Source organism: Saimiri boliviensis, chromosome 2 (assembly GCF_048565385.1).
Source record: "Saimiri boliviensis isolate mSaiBol1 chromosome 2, mSaiBol1.pri, whole genome shotgun sequence".
In the NCBI taxonomy this organism is placed as follows: Eukaryota; Metazoa; Chordata; class Mammalia; order Primates; family Cebidae; genus Saimiri; species Saimiri boliviensis.
In genome coordinates, this window is record NC_133450.1 from 28,110,019 (window position 1) to 28,128,198 (window position 18,180).

The 18,180-nt window shown below is 48.3% G+C and overlaps 1 protein-coding gene across 1 annotated transcript in view; it reads right to left on the bottom strand.

Moving 5' to 3' along the window:
* FLVCR2 (FLVCR choline and putative heme transporter 2) overlaps positions 1–6,986 on the bottom strand; it is a 66,063-nt gene extending 59,077 nt beyond the window's left edge. Inside the window, exon 1 of the mRNA XM_003924569.3 lies at positions 5,971–6,986. Coding sequence (XP_003924618.1) covers positions 5,971–6,621 — 651 coding nt within the window. The 5' untranslated portion in view covers positions 6,622–6,986. The remainder of the gene's footprint in view (positions 1–5,970) is intronic.
* Positions 6,987–18,180: the final 11,194 nt, after the last annotated feature.

Consider the following 18,180-nt stretch of genomic DNA (forward strand, 5'->3'; position numbering starts at 1 on the left):
AAAGGAGATTATACTGGAGGTTTAAGGTTTAAAGTCTGCTGGGCAGGGCTTGGTGTGGCTCATGCCTGTAATCCAGGCACTTTGAGAGGCCAAGGTGGGAGGATCACTTGAGCCCAGGAGTTTGAGACCACTGTAGGCAACATGGCAAAACTCCATCTACCAAAAAATACAAAAATTAGCTGGCTGTGGTGGTGTACGCCTGGTCCCAGCTACTTGGGAGGTTGAGGTGGGAGAATCACTTGTACGCAGTGGCAGAAATTGCAGTGAGCCAAGAACCCACCACAGCAGTCCAGCCTGGGTGAAAGAGCAAGACCCTATGTTTGAATGGCAATTTTACCCAATGTCTGTGCAACCATTGTATATCGGAAGTAAACAACTTGTTTGAGAGTTTAAAAGTTCATAGTTGGAAGGAATGTGCCTCAAGTTTCAGATGCAATTTTAGACTTTGGACTTTCAAGTTGATGCTGAAACAAGTGTATCAGTCCATTCTCACATTGCTATGAAGAAATACTGGAGACTGGGTAATGATAAAGAAAAGAGGTTTAATTGGCTCATGGTTCTGCAGGCCGTATAAGAAGCATGCTGCTGGCATCTGCTCAGCTTCTGGGAGGCCTCAGGAAACTTATAATCATGGTGGAAGTTAAAGGGGAAGTACACACATCGCATGGTCAGAGTAGGAGCAAAAGAGAGAGGGAGGAGTTGCTGCATTCTTTAAACAACCAGATCTCATAAGGACTCACTATCACAAGAATAGCTCCAAGGAGACAGTGCTAAACCATTCGTGAGAAATCCATTCCCATGAACCAATCATCTCCCACTAGGCCCCACCTCCCATACTGGGGACCACAATTCAACATAAGATTTGGTGAGGACATAGCCCAAACCATATCAACAAGTTAAGACTCTTGGGGCTATTGAGGTGGAATGACTATATTTTGTATGTGAAAAAGACATGAGTTTTGGGGGGCTAACAGCAGAATGCTATGGTTTGGATATGATTTGAGTCTACAGCCACCAAAACTCATGTTGCAATTTGATCCTCAATAGAGTAGTGTTGGGAGGTAGTTCTTGGTAGGAAGTGTTTGGGTCATGTGGGCACATCCCTCATGAATGGCTTGGTGCTGATCTCACAGTAGTGAGTTGTCACTCTCATAAAACTGGATTGTTCTCAAGGGAATGGATTAGTTCCTAAGGGAGTGGCTTGTTATAAAGCTAGGATGCCCCTGGATTATGCCTCTTCGTATGCATCCACTTCCCCTTTGACTTTCTCTGCATGTTAGGACACAGCACAGAAGCCCTTGCCAGAAGCAGGGGCCATGCCCTTGAACTTTTCATTTGCAGAACCATGAGCTGAAGAAATCTCTTTTCTTTTCTTTTTCTTTTTCTTTTTTTAGATGGAGTTTTGTGCTGCTGCCAGGCTGCGGTGCAGTGGCACAATCTCAGCTCACTGCAACCTCTGCCTCCTGGGTTTAAGCGATTCTCCTGCCTCAGCCCCCCAAGTAGCTGGGACTACAGGCACGTGCCACCACATCCAGCTAATTTTTGTATTTTTTAGTAGAGACAGGGTTTCACCATGTTGGCCAGGCTGGTCTCGATCTCCTGACCTTGGTGATCTGCCCGCCTTGGCCTCCCAGAGTGTTGGGATTACAGACGTGAGCCACTGTGCCTGGCCACCTCTTAATTACTTGGTCTCAGGTATTGTTATAGCAACACAAAATCAACTAAGACAGTAAGGTTTCCAGAGAGTCACCATGGGACCTCAGCATTCACTGCCTGCCCAGAGCTGCCTTGGAACTCTGCTCTCTGCATTTTGGCAGAGCACCCCTTGGCTGCCCTAGCCATGGTTCAAGTGGTCCCAGGTGTGGCTTGATCTTCTCTCTAGAAGATACAAGCCATTAGCTTTGGTGGCATCCACATGGTGCTAATCTGCAGGTGCATAGAGTGCAAGAGTTATGGGCCATGGTGGCTTCCATCTAGACTTCAGAGAATGTCATGAACAGCTTGGGGGCTCAGGCAGACTTGTTCCAGGGGCAGAGCCATGGCAGAGGGTTCCCAAAGGGGTAATGCCTAGTGGAGCCATGAAGTGTGGCCATCACCAAGACCCCCAAACTGTAGAGCTACCAGTGTGCAACACTGGCCTGGGAGAGTTACAGGCATGAGACTCCAACTATGAGAGCTGCTGGGTGGACTGAGCCCAACCAAGCTGTTTGACATAAAGTCAAAGAAGATTATTCCTCAACTTTAAGACTGAATGTTGTTTTCCCTGTTGAGTTTTGCACTTACTTGGGACCAGTTACTCTTTCATTCTTGACTATTTCTCCTTTCTGTAATATCTATCCTATGCCTGTACCACCATTGTATTTTGAAACATATAACTTGTTAGTTTTGGAAGGTTGTTTTTGAGACAGGGTCTCTCTCTCTGTCACCTGGGCTGGAGTGCAGTGGCATGATCACAGCTCACTGCAGTCTTGACCTCCTGGGCTCAAGCTATCCTTGTACCTCAGCCTGCCAAGTAGCTGGAACTGTAGGCATGTGCAACCATGCACATGTTTTTTTTTTAATGTCAAGGCTGGATTTCGTTAATTTCATAGGTTCAGAAGTGGAGAGGAATTTGTCTCATTATGAATTGTGCCTTGAGTCTCTCTCATGTGGGATTTAGGTGAGACTCTAGAATTTGGGCATTTGAGTTGATGTTGGAACAAGTTAAGACTTTTGGAGATATTGGGATAGAATGAATGTGTTTTGTCCAAGAGAAGGACATAAATTCTGGGGGCCAGGGACAGAATACTATGGTTTGAATACGTCCCTTAAAGTTCATGTGTTGGGAGGGCCAAGCGCAGTGACTCATGCCTGTAATCTAAGCACTTTGGGAGGCCGAGGCAGGCAGATCACTTGAGGTCAGAAGTTCAAGACCATCCTGGCCAACATGGTGAAACCCCATCTCTACTGAAAATGGAAAACTAGCTGGGCATGGTGACAGGTGCCTGTAATTCAAGCTACTCCAGAGGCTGAGGCGGGAGAATTGCTTGAATCTGGGAGGCAGAAGTTGGAGTGAGCCAAGATCTTGTCTGTGAACAAGATCCATCCTGTCCTTAGTGGACAGAGTGAGACTCTATCTCAAAACAAACAAACAACAACAAGAAAAGTTCACGTGTTGGAAATCGAATTCCCAGTGTAACACTGCTGAGACATGAGACCTTTAAGAGGTGATTAGGTCATGAGGGCTCTACCTTCATGAATGGATCAATGTCATAACAAGGGTGGGTTTGTCATAAAAGTCAGTTTGGCCCTCTCTTGCACTCTCTTGAACAAGAGATGGCATCTATCATGTTATGACAGAGCAAGAAGACCATCACCAGATGCTGATCCCTTGGCTTTGGACTGCCCAGCCATTCAAACTGTAAGCCAAGTAAATTTCTGTTCATTATTAATTACCCAGTCTGTGGTATTCTGTGAGAGCAGCATAAAAAAAGCTAAAGCATTTACTAAAACTAATTTCACCTGTTATTTTTACTTAAACAAATGTACATCTTTAATGTGGCTACTAGAAAATCTAGTCACATATGTGACTTGCATTTGTGGTCTGCATTATATTTCTATTGGTCAGTGCTATTTTAGACAGATAGCCATGGTTTCTATAGAATTAGTTCTGTAAAGTGACTATATACTTCTAAAAGTAAACTGATTCTCTCTTATTCTATTTCTGGATTGCACTGTGCTATGAGCTACCTGGCGAAGTCCCCTCGCTATATCCATCCTGCCGGACTCTCACCTTGAATATCTCTTTTAGATCCTACATCTCTCTTGTCCTGCATCACCAAGGAAACAAGGTTTTCTTCCAATCCTTGCACAATAACAATGTATACATTGTCACTTAAAACCCCACACAGCTCATCTCCCTTTGAAACAATGCTACAAGTTTTGCTAAAAATTCCAGGCTGTTATTACCTGGGGGCTACTGGTCAGAGCATACCAAGAAAAGGGAAGGGCCTCAGCTGTATTCTCCAGGTTCACCTTCCCTCTCTCTCCTCCGCTCTGGATTCACTGGTTTCTTCCTGCTAGAGACTTCACCCTCACCTTCTTGACAAGGCAATCGCTGTGCTAGGTTAGAAGAGGCAGAATCAGCTCTTTAGCAGCAACTTCAAAAAGAAAACAAGTGCTAGACCCTTAAACTAGACAAAACTGCTGGAAACTATCACCAATAACCCTGGAGACACAAGGGGAAAAATTAAATCCTCAGAATCTGCCTTTTCTCTTTTTACATATATGCTTGATCCACAAGTAATACTGGCCTACTGAGAGTGGCTTTGAAGGTAGAACTAGGTTTAAATTTCTCTTTTACTACCCAGTAGCTATAGGGCTCTGGATAAAGTTGGAAGATTTATCTGGGTCTCAGTTCCCTCTCCCACAACAATGGGGACAATTTCACCTACCTCACAGAGTTGTTGAAAGGATTAAGTTAAATAATGGATGTAAAGGTACCTTGCATAATAGTAGGTGTTTAACAGATATTAGCTTCTTTTCCCTTCTTTACCCTTTCTCATAGCAATTAGGCAAAGAAAATGCTAAAAACATCATGGGGAACTGAAAATAAATCCTCTGTGCTCTGATCTGTTTATTTGTTGTTGTTGTGGTGGTGGTGGTGGTGGGGTGTGTGTGTGTGTGTGTGTGTGTGTGTGTGGTTTTTTTTTCTAATATAATCTGAATCTTGGCTCCTGGTACAATTTTTTAAAACCTGGTATAGTAACTCTTCGAAGGCAAGAATTATCTTTGCAGCCCTAGCATGCTGTCTTGCAAAAGACTAGATAAATGCTTGTCAAAAGGAAGAATGTCGGATTTTAATGCAAGCAGAAGGTAGTGCACATGTGGAGTACGAAAGAAGCATTTAAAGAGAGATGTCAGAATTACCGAAGTACAAAGGTTATGGTGATCTTTGTGTCAGGGTCAAAATGACGTGACAACCTTCATGGAGGTAAAAATGAACAGAATGGGAAATTTGCCTTTAGAGAAGTTTTGTAAAGTTTCTGTTTTCAAACAAAATATGTCTAAGTGAAAGTTTACATTTTCTAAATGAAATTAATAGATAGGTGAAAATAGGCCAATGAGAAGAACTAGAATGATCAATCCTTTGTTATACACACAGCCAGGACCCTACGTGCTCAGAAAGAAGCGAGACTGAGAGGCAGTGGTCTGGCTAAAGGGCATTTGCTTTAAATACACCCACAAATATTTGCTTCAAGTATTTGGAAATAGCATTCAGGTTCACAACCTGCCCAGCTTTCTGGATCATAACCACACCGAGACGCAAAGAATTTGAGCTTCTCCTTGCAATAAGAAGGAAAGAGAAAAAGATTAAGGCATGAATTAGCCTTTCTAGGCCTTGGAAACTCAGAGCGAGATTTCTACTCCATCCTGCTGGACTTGGCTCTAAATCCCAGGGAAGGAGTTTGGCACAAAGCATTGTTCCCACTGTCCTGGCTTCAGCTGTGTATAAAACAAGGTAAAAACAGTGCCAAACACCACCAGGCACGGCGCTGCAATTCTATGCAGTACAGGAGATACCGCACTCGAGGAAAGCTGTTTGGTCCAACTGAAAACACTGCCAAGTTCTGATGACACCAGAGTAGTCTGATGCTCAGGGGCTGCTGCCAGAGAAATAAGAGCATTCCTGAAGTTACGGGTCTAAGTTGGTGGACTGACACAGGTTCAGAACAAATAATGAAGGTAGAGTATGTTCTAGAAGCATGCTTTCCGCTGCGGCAAGAGCAACTGTGGATGAAGGAGCAGGCATCCCCGCTTTTGTGTCCCACCTCTCTTACAGCATCACAATCACTGCCCGTCACACCCAGTCCCAGTCACCCAGAGTCACAAACACTGCTGAACAATCAGAAAATTACAGAGTCCCACACCCAGTACTTAGGTGCAATCTAAAACACGCCCCTCTGAACATTCACAAACTCTTCTACCTACCTGATTGCCAAAGACAGCCACAGAGCAGGCTGTGGAAACCTCATTAGCCCCGAACCAGACGGAAGCGATGCGGGAGGGCATGCCCAGGATGAAAACCTGGGCCACGGAGCAGATGAGCTGGCCCACCACGGTGACGGGGAAGAGGTGCGGCCGCAGGCTGCCCAGCTTCACCCAGGCTCCCAGGCAGTTGAGAGCCGAGCCTGTGAGAGCAATGGTGCGCAGGCCGAACTTCTCCAGCAGCCAAGCCACCGGCAGGAGCAGCGGGATGTAGGTCAGCATGTAGCACATGGACAGCCAGTCAATGGCAAAGGCGCTGACCCCGTAGAAGTGCATGAAGATGTTATTGATGGAGCTGTACTGGATCCACTGGAAGGCGTTGCACATGGAGTAGCAGCTGAATACCAGGACCACGGCCCAACGGCGCCTGCTCACCTTGATCACGCTGAGGTTCTCGGGGCCCGAGCCACTGGAGTGAGCCAAGCCACTGGGTTGCGCTAAGGCACTGGGGTGGGCCGAACTGCTGGGGTGGACAGAGACGCTGGGGTTGATGGAGACGCTGGGATGGACCGAGACGCTGGCGTCCGCTTGGAGTTCGGTCTCCGGCGCAGGGGTGTCATCGCGCTCTTCTTCGTTGGGACCTTCATTCACCATGGCCACAGTCTCCCCTGGAATCCTGGAGAAGTGGTGAGGACTCTGACAGTCTTAAGGGACAGTGGCCTCCGCTGGTCTCTTAGAGTAGAAAGGACACTTGCCTAGCCCAGAAGACACAGAGAGACTCGAGGCTGCGTAGAAGCCGCGAGTGGGGATCCCTGCGCTCAACCCCAAGCTCCTGCTCCTACTTTTCCTTGGGGAATCTCCGTTCCCACCCGCGGCGATCGCTGTCCCAAGGCCGGCCGCACACGCCGCAGCCGGCTCCGGACGGCTCCTGCCCTGGGTCTCTCCACAAGGCGTTCCTTGTGCAGGCAAAGTTCTCTCCCGGCGTAGCCACTTCGCCCGCAGAGTCCTCTCGGGGCCAGCTTGGGGCCTCGCCCCCTCGGGCACACGTGACCGCCCCGCCCCCGTCCTGGCCGGCTTCCCCCACCCCCCCACTCCACCCCCAAGCCGGTGTCTCTTGCCTTCTCGAGCCCGGCCCGCCGGGCAGCGCAGTTGTTTCGCCACAGCTTGCGGGATGCATTCCTCCCCCACGCCCCGGGCGTCATGGAAACCGCCCGGTTAACCCCCCACCCCTTGAACTGTCCCTCAAATTCATGTGCCACCCGCTGTCATCGGACCCTGCAAAAAGATCCGCCTTTTCGAGGTAATCCTTCCCCAAAATAGAGCTTCCCCAGTGCCTGTCCGCTGCCCTGCACGCGTGCACCAAAGCCCGGCGCCTCCAAAGTGCCCAGGTGAATTCAAGAGGGATTCCCCAGCTTTCTCCCCCTTGGCGAGGCTCCCAGCCCCTTGCTGAACTAAAGAGAGATTTGTAAATTTCCCGGGCTGGTTGCGCTCCTGCGTTAAAGGGGAGTTGCAGCAAACTCGCTTTACTCTCTTTTTTCCCTGCGGACGTCGTTTTGTCTGGGGGAGGTTAGATTTGAACCTGTTACATGGGGCTAATATTTCCTGATTGATTCTGGGCAAGGACCCTAGGGTGGAGGGGAGGGAAAGGGGAGTCTGAAGAAGCTGTAGAAGCTGTCCGTGGTTGCGTGGTGGAACGCTTAGCGCGGAGCAGGCTCCGGGCGTGGTCTTGGAAGCGGTCTTTGAACTCCAGCAGCCCTACTCTGCCACCTGCCGGTCCCAGCCCAATTCAAAGGGCAAACCCTCGACTCATTGCACTGACTCATTGCCTTGGCGGGGGATCCTGGTGAGGAGCCCAAATTCTTTCTGAGTTCAAACACCAGCTTAGCCATAACGAGGTGTCACTGTAGATCAAGGAACTCCACCTCTCTGCGCTTCGGTTTCTTCGTCTGTGAAGGGGGATGATGAAATAATAGTACCTACCTCACCGTGTTGTTTGGAGACTTGAATTTTGAGTTAATACATGAATGCACTTAGAAAATTCCTGCCACATAGTAAGTATTCCGTGAGTGCTGGCTATCCTAGCAAAAAGCTAACATTTGTTGCACAGTGCTAAACAAATTGAATGCATTTTCTCATTTAGGCATCACAAGAATTCTGTGGTAAGGTTGCTATTGCTGGCCTGCATTTTCTAGATGAGAAAACTGAGTCTCACAGAAGTGAAGTCACTTCTTGCTGAAGGTCCAAGCTGGTATGAAGAGCCATAATTCTCCTTCAAGTCTGTAATCATTCAAGCTGTAGCCTAGCTATTCAAGTACAGTCTGTGGACAGCAGTGTGGGCAGCCTATGGGAGCTTTTTAGAAACGCAGAATCCCCTCCAGTGTTAAGGCCTTAAAAAACAAAACAAAACAACAGCAAGAAGGGCAGGATGCCAGGCCCAACCTAGACCTACTGAATTGAAAGCTGCATTCTGACAAGACACCCAGGAGATTCATTTGTTTGGACATTAAAATTTGAGAGCTATGGCATCACTGGTTCCTTTTTTTTTTTTTTTTTCCCTTTGTTAAACTTCAGACCAGAAAATGAACAACTTGAAGCTCTAGGAAGTGGTTCTCCACTTGGTCTGGACATTCAAATCATATGAAGAAACTCTTAGTATTCCAAATGCTCACGCAACACCCCAGATAGAAATCTCCGAGGGCGGACCTGAATACCTGCACGTTTCGAGCTGCGTTGGTTATCCCAATGTGCAGTCAAGTTAAGAACCACTGATTCCCTGGAGAAAACTAGATTCAAATCATCACTCCCTGCTTGAAGGCACCTACTTTTTGGTAGAAACTATAGAGTCTCAGATTACAATGGAATACTTGAAGAGGGAGTTCAGACCCATCTAAAAACTTCTACAGGAATTTGCCATCCCGTATGGTCAGTATTCCTCCTGTGTTGCCCATCATTCTCCAGGGAGCACAGAACTCTGTTCTCTTAGAAGGCCTTCGGAGACCTCTCACTGCTTCTTTTCCCTCAGTCACCATGGGCTTCTCCCAAAACTCTTCAGAATATATTCTTAACTTCATTTTACACATAAGGAACTAAGGCTTAGAGAGGCGGGTGTGTTATTCAGCATCCTGAAGCGAAGTAGCATCAGAACAAGAAGCAATAAAAGGGTTCTCCTTCCATGTGGTCTTTCACGTGAGCTCTTCTGGGGCATCCCTTCAGCTTAGCGAGAGATTCCAAGGGTCTAACCTGGAATTCAAGTGAGATTTGGAATTGCTTTTGTGGTGGTATGAGTTGGATCTGTTGTGAACTGGGATGGGTCTGGGTTGGGTCTGCTTAAACTTGAAGCTCTGTTTTGTTATTCTTAACTTTGGGACCTTGAGCAAGCCGCTTGACCTCTCTATTCTTCAGTTTCTAAATCTATCAAATAAGTATTAAAAATACCTGCCTCCAGCCTGGTGAGGTGGCTCACATTTGTAATCCCAGTACTTTGGGAGGCCAAGGTGGGTGGACCACTTGAGGTCAGGGGTTCAAGATCAGCCTGGCCAACATGGTGAAACCCTGTCTCTACTAAAAATACAAAAATTAGCTGAGTATGGTGGCGCACACCTGTAATCCCAGCTGCTCAGGAGGCTGAGGCAGGAAAATTGCTTAAATCTGGGAGGCAGAGGTTGCAGTGAGTGGAGATGGTGCCACTGCACTCCATCCTGAGCCACAGAGTGAGACTCCATCTCAAAAACAAACAAAAAACAAACAAACAAAAAAACCCTGCCTCGTAGAATTGTTGTGAGAATTAAACAAGCTAATATGCATAAACAGTTTTCAATAACAATAATTATATTCTAGTCATCCCTAGCCACCACCGGGGTAGGGTGACTCTTGACTGATTCCCAAAGTGGTTGGGTGGTATGTTGGGGGGAAGCTCTATAAATACTGGGTAGTACTACACAAAGAGAAGTATTCTGTATTCATCCCATTGAAAAAACATGTATTGAGCAGCTTACTATGTAGCATATCTATCTTTATGATGTTCTCTCTATCGGTATGTATAGGTACACCTTGGAGAGTAAGGAGAAATACACTTTAGATTGCTTCATGAAAGGGGGCTCTGAGTCCTGCTTCCTGGCTCTATCCAACTAATACCTTAGGAAGCTTGAGGGAACGAACCTCTGGCATTGAACTCAAGCTTGTGAGGCCTCCTGCAGAATGGCAGTCAGCCCGCTGGAGGCTATCCACTGGATTCAAAGTCAAAACATCACCCTCTTGTTGATAGCTTACTCCCAGCCAAACAGAGCTATAGATGTAAGAGGCAAGGAGTTTGCTGAGTGCATGGGAAGGCCAAATTTCTAACGAAATGAATCAGGTTGGGAGCCTGCATTATTCTTCCTCAGACGAGGGTCCTCCCAGGACCCTCTTCCTCCCAGGGAGGAAGAAAGGCCTCCCAGCTGGACATGTGGATGCTGGGCCATGTCTGGGACACATGGTTTGAAATAGTTTTTTCAATTCCCTGGAAGTACATGAGTACATCTGGAAAGGCCTCAGATGGTATCAATCCTCCTCTAAAGACAAGGTCCCTGTACATTGGTCACCTTTTGTGTCCTCAGCTGCATGTCCTTGGGTGTGATCATGGGTGTCCACTGTGTTATTCTTCATACCTGTTTTATAATTTAAATGCTTCTTAATAATTAGAAAACCAAAAAACGTTGCCCCATAAATATGAGAAAGAGCTAACTTAAAAACGTGAGTCAAAGAGGAAGCAGAGATATTAAAATCGCTTTTCTTTTTGCATAATCTATAGAAAGCCCAGAGGTGTGAGGCTCTCTTTGCATAATGGAAAGGAGAAACTGTGGTAGCAGTTATTGATTGCCAGGGCAACAGTTAATGGCATGATAAAGCAGAGGGGGGCTGGCTGGGCAGGGTTATGCAATGCTGGAGCCATGGTGTCAGAGAAAGGACACACAAAGCCATCTCAACCAGCCCCTTGATGTACAGAGTATAAAACCCAGGCCCAGGGGACTGTCTTAACACAGTCATTCATTTACCCACCATTGATCTTCTGCAGGCCGGGCACTGTTCTGGGTGTAAAGGAAACAATTTCAACAAAGATGAGGTTCTTGCCCTGCAGGAATCCACAGAGTACTGGTGAGACAGTTATGTGAGCAGATTATTGCTAGGAGGCACAATAAATGTATGGTCCATGCTGGTTAATGGGACTCCCATAGCCGAGAGTCATGGGGGACTTCTCAGAGAGATGTTTGGTGGGGATCTTGAGGGATAGGTAAGACTTAACTGGGCCCTGTGGCAGGTGCTGAGGATCCTAGGGGTGAGCAAAACAAGGAAAGAAACCTCGGTGGATGATCTCAAGGTTGAACCCGGGATTCGCCCTCCAGATGCCAGCTCCATCTGCCCAGCTGGTCGCATCTAAAACCCAGGAAGGGCATTCTCCTGACCCCTCCCTCTCCCTCCTCCTGCAATTCCAGTTCAGTCCACCCCCATCTACCCTCCCTACCCTCATGGCATTTACAGTGTCCTTGAGAGGAGAAACATCAGTCAAACCCTTACATATACACATAAGTAAAATTATAAGTGCTGTGAGGGCTATTTGTAAGAATTTGTAGAGATGGAACAGATGAATGGGATTTTTGTTTTAATTTTTTATTTTGAGATGGAGTCTTGCTCTGTTACCCAGGCTGGAGTGCAGTGGCGTGATCTCGGCTCACTGCAACCTCCATCTCCCAGCTTCAATCGCTTCTCCTGCCTCAGCCTCCCGAGTAGCTGGGACTACAGGCATGCACCACCATGCCCAGCTACAGTAGGATCTTAAGCAGTGTATTTTTTTAAGTGAGACTTATAGCTCACACTTGTAATCCCAGCACTTTGGGAGGTCCAGGGGGGCAGATCACCTGAGGCTGGGAGTTCAAGACCAGCCTGGTCAACATGTTGAAACAAAAATAATTAGCCATGCTTGGTGGCAGGTGTCTGTATTTTCAGCTACTTGGGAGGCTGAGGCAGGAGGATCACTTGAACCCAGGAGACAGAGGTTGCAGTTAGCCAAGAGCATGCCACTGCACTTCAGCCTGGGTGACCAGGGTGAGAACCCATCTCAAAAAATAAAAATAAAATAAAAGTGAGACTTAACTTGGTGAAAGAGAGGGGAAGGGCTTTCCGGGAAGAGGGAGCAGAATTTGCAAAGGCCCTGAATCAGGAGGGAGCAAAGCCAGTGTGGCTGGAGCAGAGTGAGGGCGAGAAGCAAAGCCAGCGTGGTTGGAGAGAGAGGCAGCAACCAGAGTGTGCAGGCCTAATTGACGGCTTTTCTGTTTTTGTTTCCTAACTTTATCCTGGGAGCAATGGGGAGCCACTGGGAGGTTTTAAGCAGATGAGGTTTTAAGCAGATTTGTCTCCTGGAGAGACTGCTCCAGTTGGGTTTGTGGCAAATCCAGTTTGGGTGGGGGCGGACCTCTTAGGAGGCTGTTGTGGTCACTCAGGTGAGAACGGAATTTGTGAACTGAACGAAGGTGATGGCAGGACAATGGAGAGACGTGGGCAGGGGTAGATGGGGGTGGACTGGACTGGAGTTGCAGGAGGATGGAGAGGGAGGGGTCAGGAGAATGCCCTGCCTGGGTTTTAGATGTGACTAGCTGGGCAGATGGAGCTGGCATCTGGAGGGACAATTCCAGCTTCGACCTTGAGATCGTCTGCAGAGGGAAGGAAGGCTGTCAAGGACAAGTGCCTGTGTACCCATGCATCCTGATCTTCTCTTCCTCCTCATTTGTGGGAGTTCACTCAGGATGGTGGAGGAAATTGTAACATTATAGAATATAGGCACAAACCTGCTTGGAAGGCCAAGAGGTTTGCATAGTATCAGTAGAAGCCCAAGCCCCTTTACCTTTAGTTGATAAAGAAAAGCAAATAACTAGGGAATGCTGAGGAGTTTATCTAAATGGCTTATTGTTCTAAGACCAACCTTTGCCCATCCATGCTTGACTGCCTCCTATTAGGGGAGTTGGCAGAAGTTAATTACCCACAAATGGTGTTTGCTGTAGGCCTCAGAACCTGCCTTTAATCATTATCCGTAAGTGTGTGTGTTGACTCAGAGCCTCTGTTATTAAATCTTTACTAAATAAATGCCTAGAGAACCAGCAGGTCGGAGGCCATGGCTGCTATCTCTCTCAGGAGTGTCTGTGAGTGGCCACGGACCCCCAGCCCACTCTTTCACTGAAGATTTGTGTTTGAGTGAATTTGTTCATCTGTCGCTGGGTCAGAGTCTGTGGGTCAGATCTTGGCACTCATTCGTTTATTCTTCCTTCTACCCCTTCCCTACAGTGACCTCTGTCACCGCAAGATCAAGAGGCCAGAGAACCTACTTCCAATTCAGAGTGTGAATTCCCATGAAAATCCAATCATCAAATTTTATGAAAAGTAAGGGGTCCTGAGTTCATCACCTCATCTTTCACCCCTTGGCATGGTGCCTCCTTAAAGCTACAGGCAGGACACTTGGCTTGGGTTCCCCTGAATTCTGTGAACAGAATAATTAGAAATAAACAAACAATCCCAAAATAAAACCCAAGCTAGTTATGGGTTCCTTTTAAGCTTAAGTAGTTGTGTGAAGTCCCCCTGATGCCATCAGCCTCCCTGAGCCCCGAGTAGTCCCTGAAAGTGCTTTCTAGTGTCTCAGATGAGAAAACTGAGGTTGCTGTAGCCTCCAGGTTTTTTTTTTTTTCTCAAAGACCCTTTCTCTTCACGGCTGAGTTGATTGCAAAAGACAGACACCCAAGTTGCACCAGCTTAGGCTCAGAGATAGTATGTTTCAAGAACACCAGTGGGGTTCTCAGAGACCTCAAGGGGAGTTGGTGGTCAAGCAGCAGGAAGAGCAAAGAGAAGCAAGGACTGGAATGCATTCAGGATGCTCGCCTTCTCCCATGTTCCCTGCGGGCCAGCTTCCATTTGCTCTTTTCCTAAAGGCTAGTTTCTCCACTTGGCAGAAAACATGGCAGCCAGCAGCCCTGGCGTTATACCTGATGGCAGCTTCAGCTGCCCTAAGAGAAGCTGCCCTGAATTTGTATCTTAAACCCAAATTCCCAGATGCCCATTCTCATCCTCATCAACCATGACCATGGGGGCAAGGGTCACATAAGGACAGGGCAGCTCCCAAGGGGATCCTTATTGGAGTGGGAGAGGGGTAGTTCCTAGAAGGAGAGGGGCAACTAACCAGGCAGATAAACAGTCAGTGCCTTCCACTGCCCCACACGTACCTTTAGAAACGAAGAACCTGGCTCCCTACCCTCTCAGTGTTTGAAAGCCCCATCCACCTGAATAAGGTCCATCCCATTGGCCAGAATAGTGACTCAGGAGCACCACCACCTTCAAGGGCTACCTGTGCCTATTTGATTTCTTGTGTACAATAATCTATGTGATTCTGCAGATGACTCTGAAATCCAAACCCAGCATTGTGTCTCTGCGGTTATTTCTTGCTTTTACAGGTCTGTGTATGACAGTTTACCTTTCTGGTCTTTCTCGAGTTTCTTTTCATTCCTTAACATGCTTCTCACCAGGGCTCCCAGGAGCTCTATCTCCCCAATAGGATAGTGTAATATGCTTCTGGCTTTCTGACCTCCACAGCCCTGGGCTGGCTGACATTCCTTGCTTTAGAGCAAGAGTACGTAGATGGCTTCAGGTGGCATGTGGGTGACACAGAGATGCTGCCCAGCTGAGACCAACACACTCACTGTCCAGTCCCCAGCCTGCCCTGCCTGGGGTGGTGGGACACCTGTCCAGCACCCACTCCCTGCCTCACTACCATTCCCTCCAAGCCCATTTCTGGCTCACACGGTGAAGTCCCTCCTCCACACTCCCACCCACCAGAATCTCCACTTTGTCACAGGCATGCCCCCAACCTTGCTCCCCTTTACTCTATTTTTCCCCCCTTTTTGAGACAGAATCTCACTCTGTTGCCCAGACTAGTAGTTAGTCATCCAGGCTCACCTCAACCTTGACCTCTCGGACTCAAGCAATCTTCCCAGCGCAACCTCCCAAGTACTGGGGACAACAGGCACGTATCACCACACCAGGCTAATTTTTAAAAAAAATTTATTTATTTTGCTTTAGGTACATACTATATCTGGCATTTCTCCCAGCAACCCCATTACTGGGTATACACCAGGCTAATTTTTATAATATTTTTTGTAGGCACAGAGTATCACTATGTTCCCCAGGCTGGTCTTGAACTCCTGGGCTGAAGGGATCTTCCCGCCTCGGCCTCCCAAAGTGCTTCACTCTTGAGAACCCTCTTCTGTGCTGTGGCTCTTGCTGTACCCAACTCCTCAGTACCCCTTACCTAAACTGTGTCCCACTTTTACTCCTCCACGCCTCATCTGGTCCCCCTGGTTCTGCTCTGAGCCTCTGCCCTCTGTCTTGTCACATCCTCGCCTCACCTGAACCTCACATGCACCAAAAACACATCACAATGAGCGCCCCCACCCCACTTTCCACTCCCAGTCTCCCCAGGCCTGGAAGTCCCATGAGATTCCCAGGGTCCTAGGAGCTCACCTACTCCCCCTCCCTTCCTCCCTCTGCTCAGCCCCTTGGGATCTGGACTCCCTCACCTGGGCTCACTTCCCCTCCCTTCAGGCCTCTGCCTTTGATCTCTGCACACAGCCCTCTCTCGGGGGCCAGGTTTGTCCCGCTTGTCACACCTGTCTTTTGGGCTTCCTTAGCTCCTGGTTTCCTTTTAAAATGCATGTATTGAAGTCATAAAAGCGAGCCCATCTTAAAAGTGGAGTAAAGAACAGTACAAGGCAGGGCGCGGTGGCTCACGCCTGTCATCCCAGCACTTTGGGAGGCCGAGGCGGGTGGATCACGAGGTCAAGAGATCGAGACCATCCTGGTCAACATGGTGAAACCCCGTCTCTACTAAAAATACAAAAAATTAGCTGGGCGTGGTGGCACGTGCCTGTAATCCCAGCTACTCAGGAGGCTGAGGCAGGAGAATTGCCTGAGCCCAGGAGGCGGAGGTTTCGGTGAGCCGAGATCGTGCCATTGCACTCCAGCCTGGGTAACAAGAGCGAAACTCCGTCTCAAAAAAAAAAAAAAAAGAACAGTACAGATAGTTCATGGATGCGGCAGAAGCAGTGGTGGTAGCCTGCGGCTGGTGACACTGAGCTAGAGGAGCGGGTATAACCCCAGACGGAAAACGGCCACTGGGCTCATGCGATGGCAACGGCCATGTGTCACCTAATTTCATCTGCTGATATGGCTCAGCTCTGCCTGTGAATCAGATAACCACACACACACAAAACTACTGACATAACCCGTTTCCATCTCCCACAGCCTTGGTGGCACACAAGCTGGGACTCAGTGTCCCCTCTGTGCCTGGGCCCCAGTACCAAGCAAGGAGGTGTTTCCCTCTGTGTCCCAGACACGCACACCCTTTGGAAGGTGACACGTTCCCAGCATTTCCATGGCTATTAAAAGCCTGCTCCCTACTGCAGGCAAAATGTAGGTAGAAAGAAAGAGAGAGAGAGAGAGAGAAAGAAAGAAAGAAAGAGAGAGAGAGAGAGAGAAAGAAAGGAATCCTGCTCCTGACCAGTGTGTTGGAAAAGTTTGGGGACACCAGAAAGAATTATGGGGTCTTGAATCATGGATTCCCTTCCTCCCCTTTGCTAAAGTTAGAGAGGGATGAGGGGGGAGGCAGAGATGGGGGGTGAGGTGGTGCTTCGAATGGTGACACCCATTCATTAATTGATTGACTCAGCATACTGTTAATTAGCCAGGCATGGTGGCTATGAATCAATAAGCAAATGCCTGTGGTCCTGGCTACTTGGGAGGCTGAGGTGGGAGGATCACTTGAGCCTGGAAAGTAGAGGTTGCAGTGAGCCATGATCGCACCACTGCGCCCCAGCCTGGGCCACAGAGCAAGACCCTGTCTCAAAAATAAACACATCCATATGAATAAAACCATATTGTGGAGCCCTACGTGAAAGTGCTGCTCTAAACACAGAATATAATGGTGAACACCTTGACAAGGTCCTGAGCCTCCTGAAGTTTATAATCTGTGGAGAAGACAGTCTATGGTTAAACAAGTGTCATAATATCGTGTAAGGTGGCACAATGAAGAGTGAGACGGTGGCTAGGGAAGAAACATTTGAGTGGAAGGGAGGAAATGGATATCTGGGGCAAGAGTGTCCTGGGCACAGGGAATAGCACGTGCAAAGGCCCTGAGGTAGGAACGTGCTTGGTGGTGGCAGACACAGCAGGGAGGCCAGTGTGGTTAGAGACAGAGTGAGGGGCTGGCGGGAGGGGAGGTCAGACAGGTAAGTGGGGGTCAGATCTTGTAGGGGATCTTGTGGGCTCTGGTGAGGATGTGAACATTGAGTGAAGCCAGAAGCCTGGAGGGGGCCTTAAGCAGAGGAGTGATGTGGCGGACTTCTGCTATAACGGGATCTCTCTGGTTGCTGTGTGGAGTAGACAAGGAGGCAGGTAGGAGGCTGCCATGGTTTCCTGGTGACGACTGGAGGAAAGGCCTGGGGGTGCTGGCACGTAGGTGGGCAGGGCTGTGCCAGCCGACTGCAGTGGGTCACCAGCTGAGAAAAATGGGGAATCCCTCTGTGAAGTAGGGCACAGCACCAGCACTTTTGGAGGTGGTGACATCAGGAAGAGGTAGGACCATCTTCCTAGTTACCTGGGCACCTCACCAGGCTCCTCAGACCAGGAGGTAGACTTCCATGCCTCATGTTGGCCACCCTGGGCACACGCTTTTCCATCTGCATGGAACGCCCTTCCCCGCCTTCCTCATCTGCTTCACTCTGCTCCTCCTTCAAGGCTCAATTGAAATATCGCTTCCTTCCTGAAATTGGTCATGTGTCCTGGGTGTATGATCTCCGGATGCTTCTTTTTCATGCCACTTACCACAGTTGTCATTACTTAATTAGAATAATTAGGCAGGGTGCAGTGGCTCACACCTGTAATCCCAGCACTTTGGGAGGCAGAGGCAGGCGGATCGCTTGAGGTCAGGAGTTCAAGATCAGCCTGGCCAACATAGTGAAACCCCATCTTTACTAAAAATACAAAAAAATTAGCCAGGCAAGGTGGAGTATGCCTGTAATCCCAGCTGCTCAGCAGGCTGAGGTGAGAGAATTGCTTGAACCCAAGAGGCGGAGGTTGCAGTGAGCCAAGATGGCGCCACTGCATTCCAGCCTGACAGAGCAAGACTGTGTTTCAATGAAT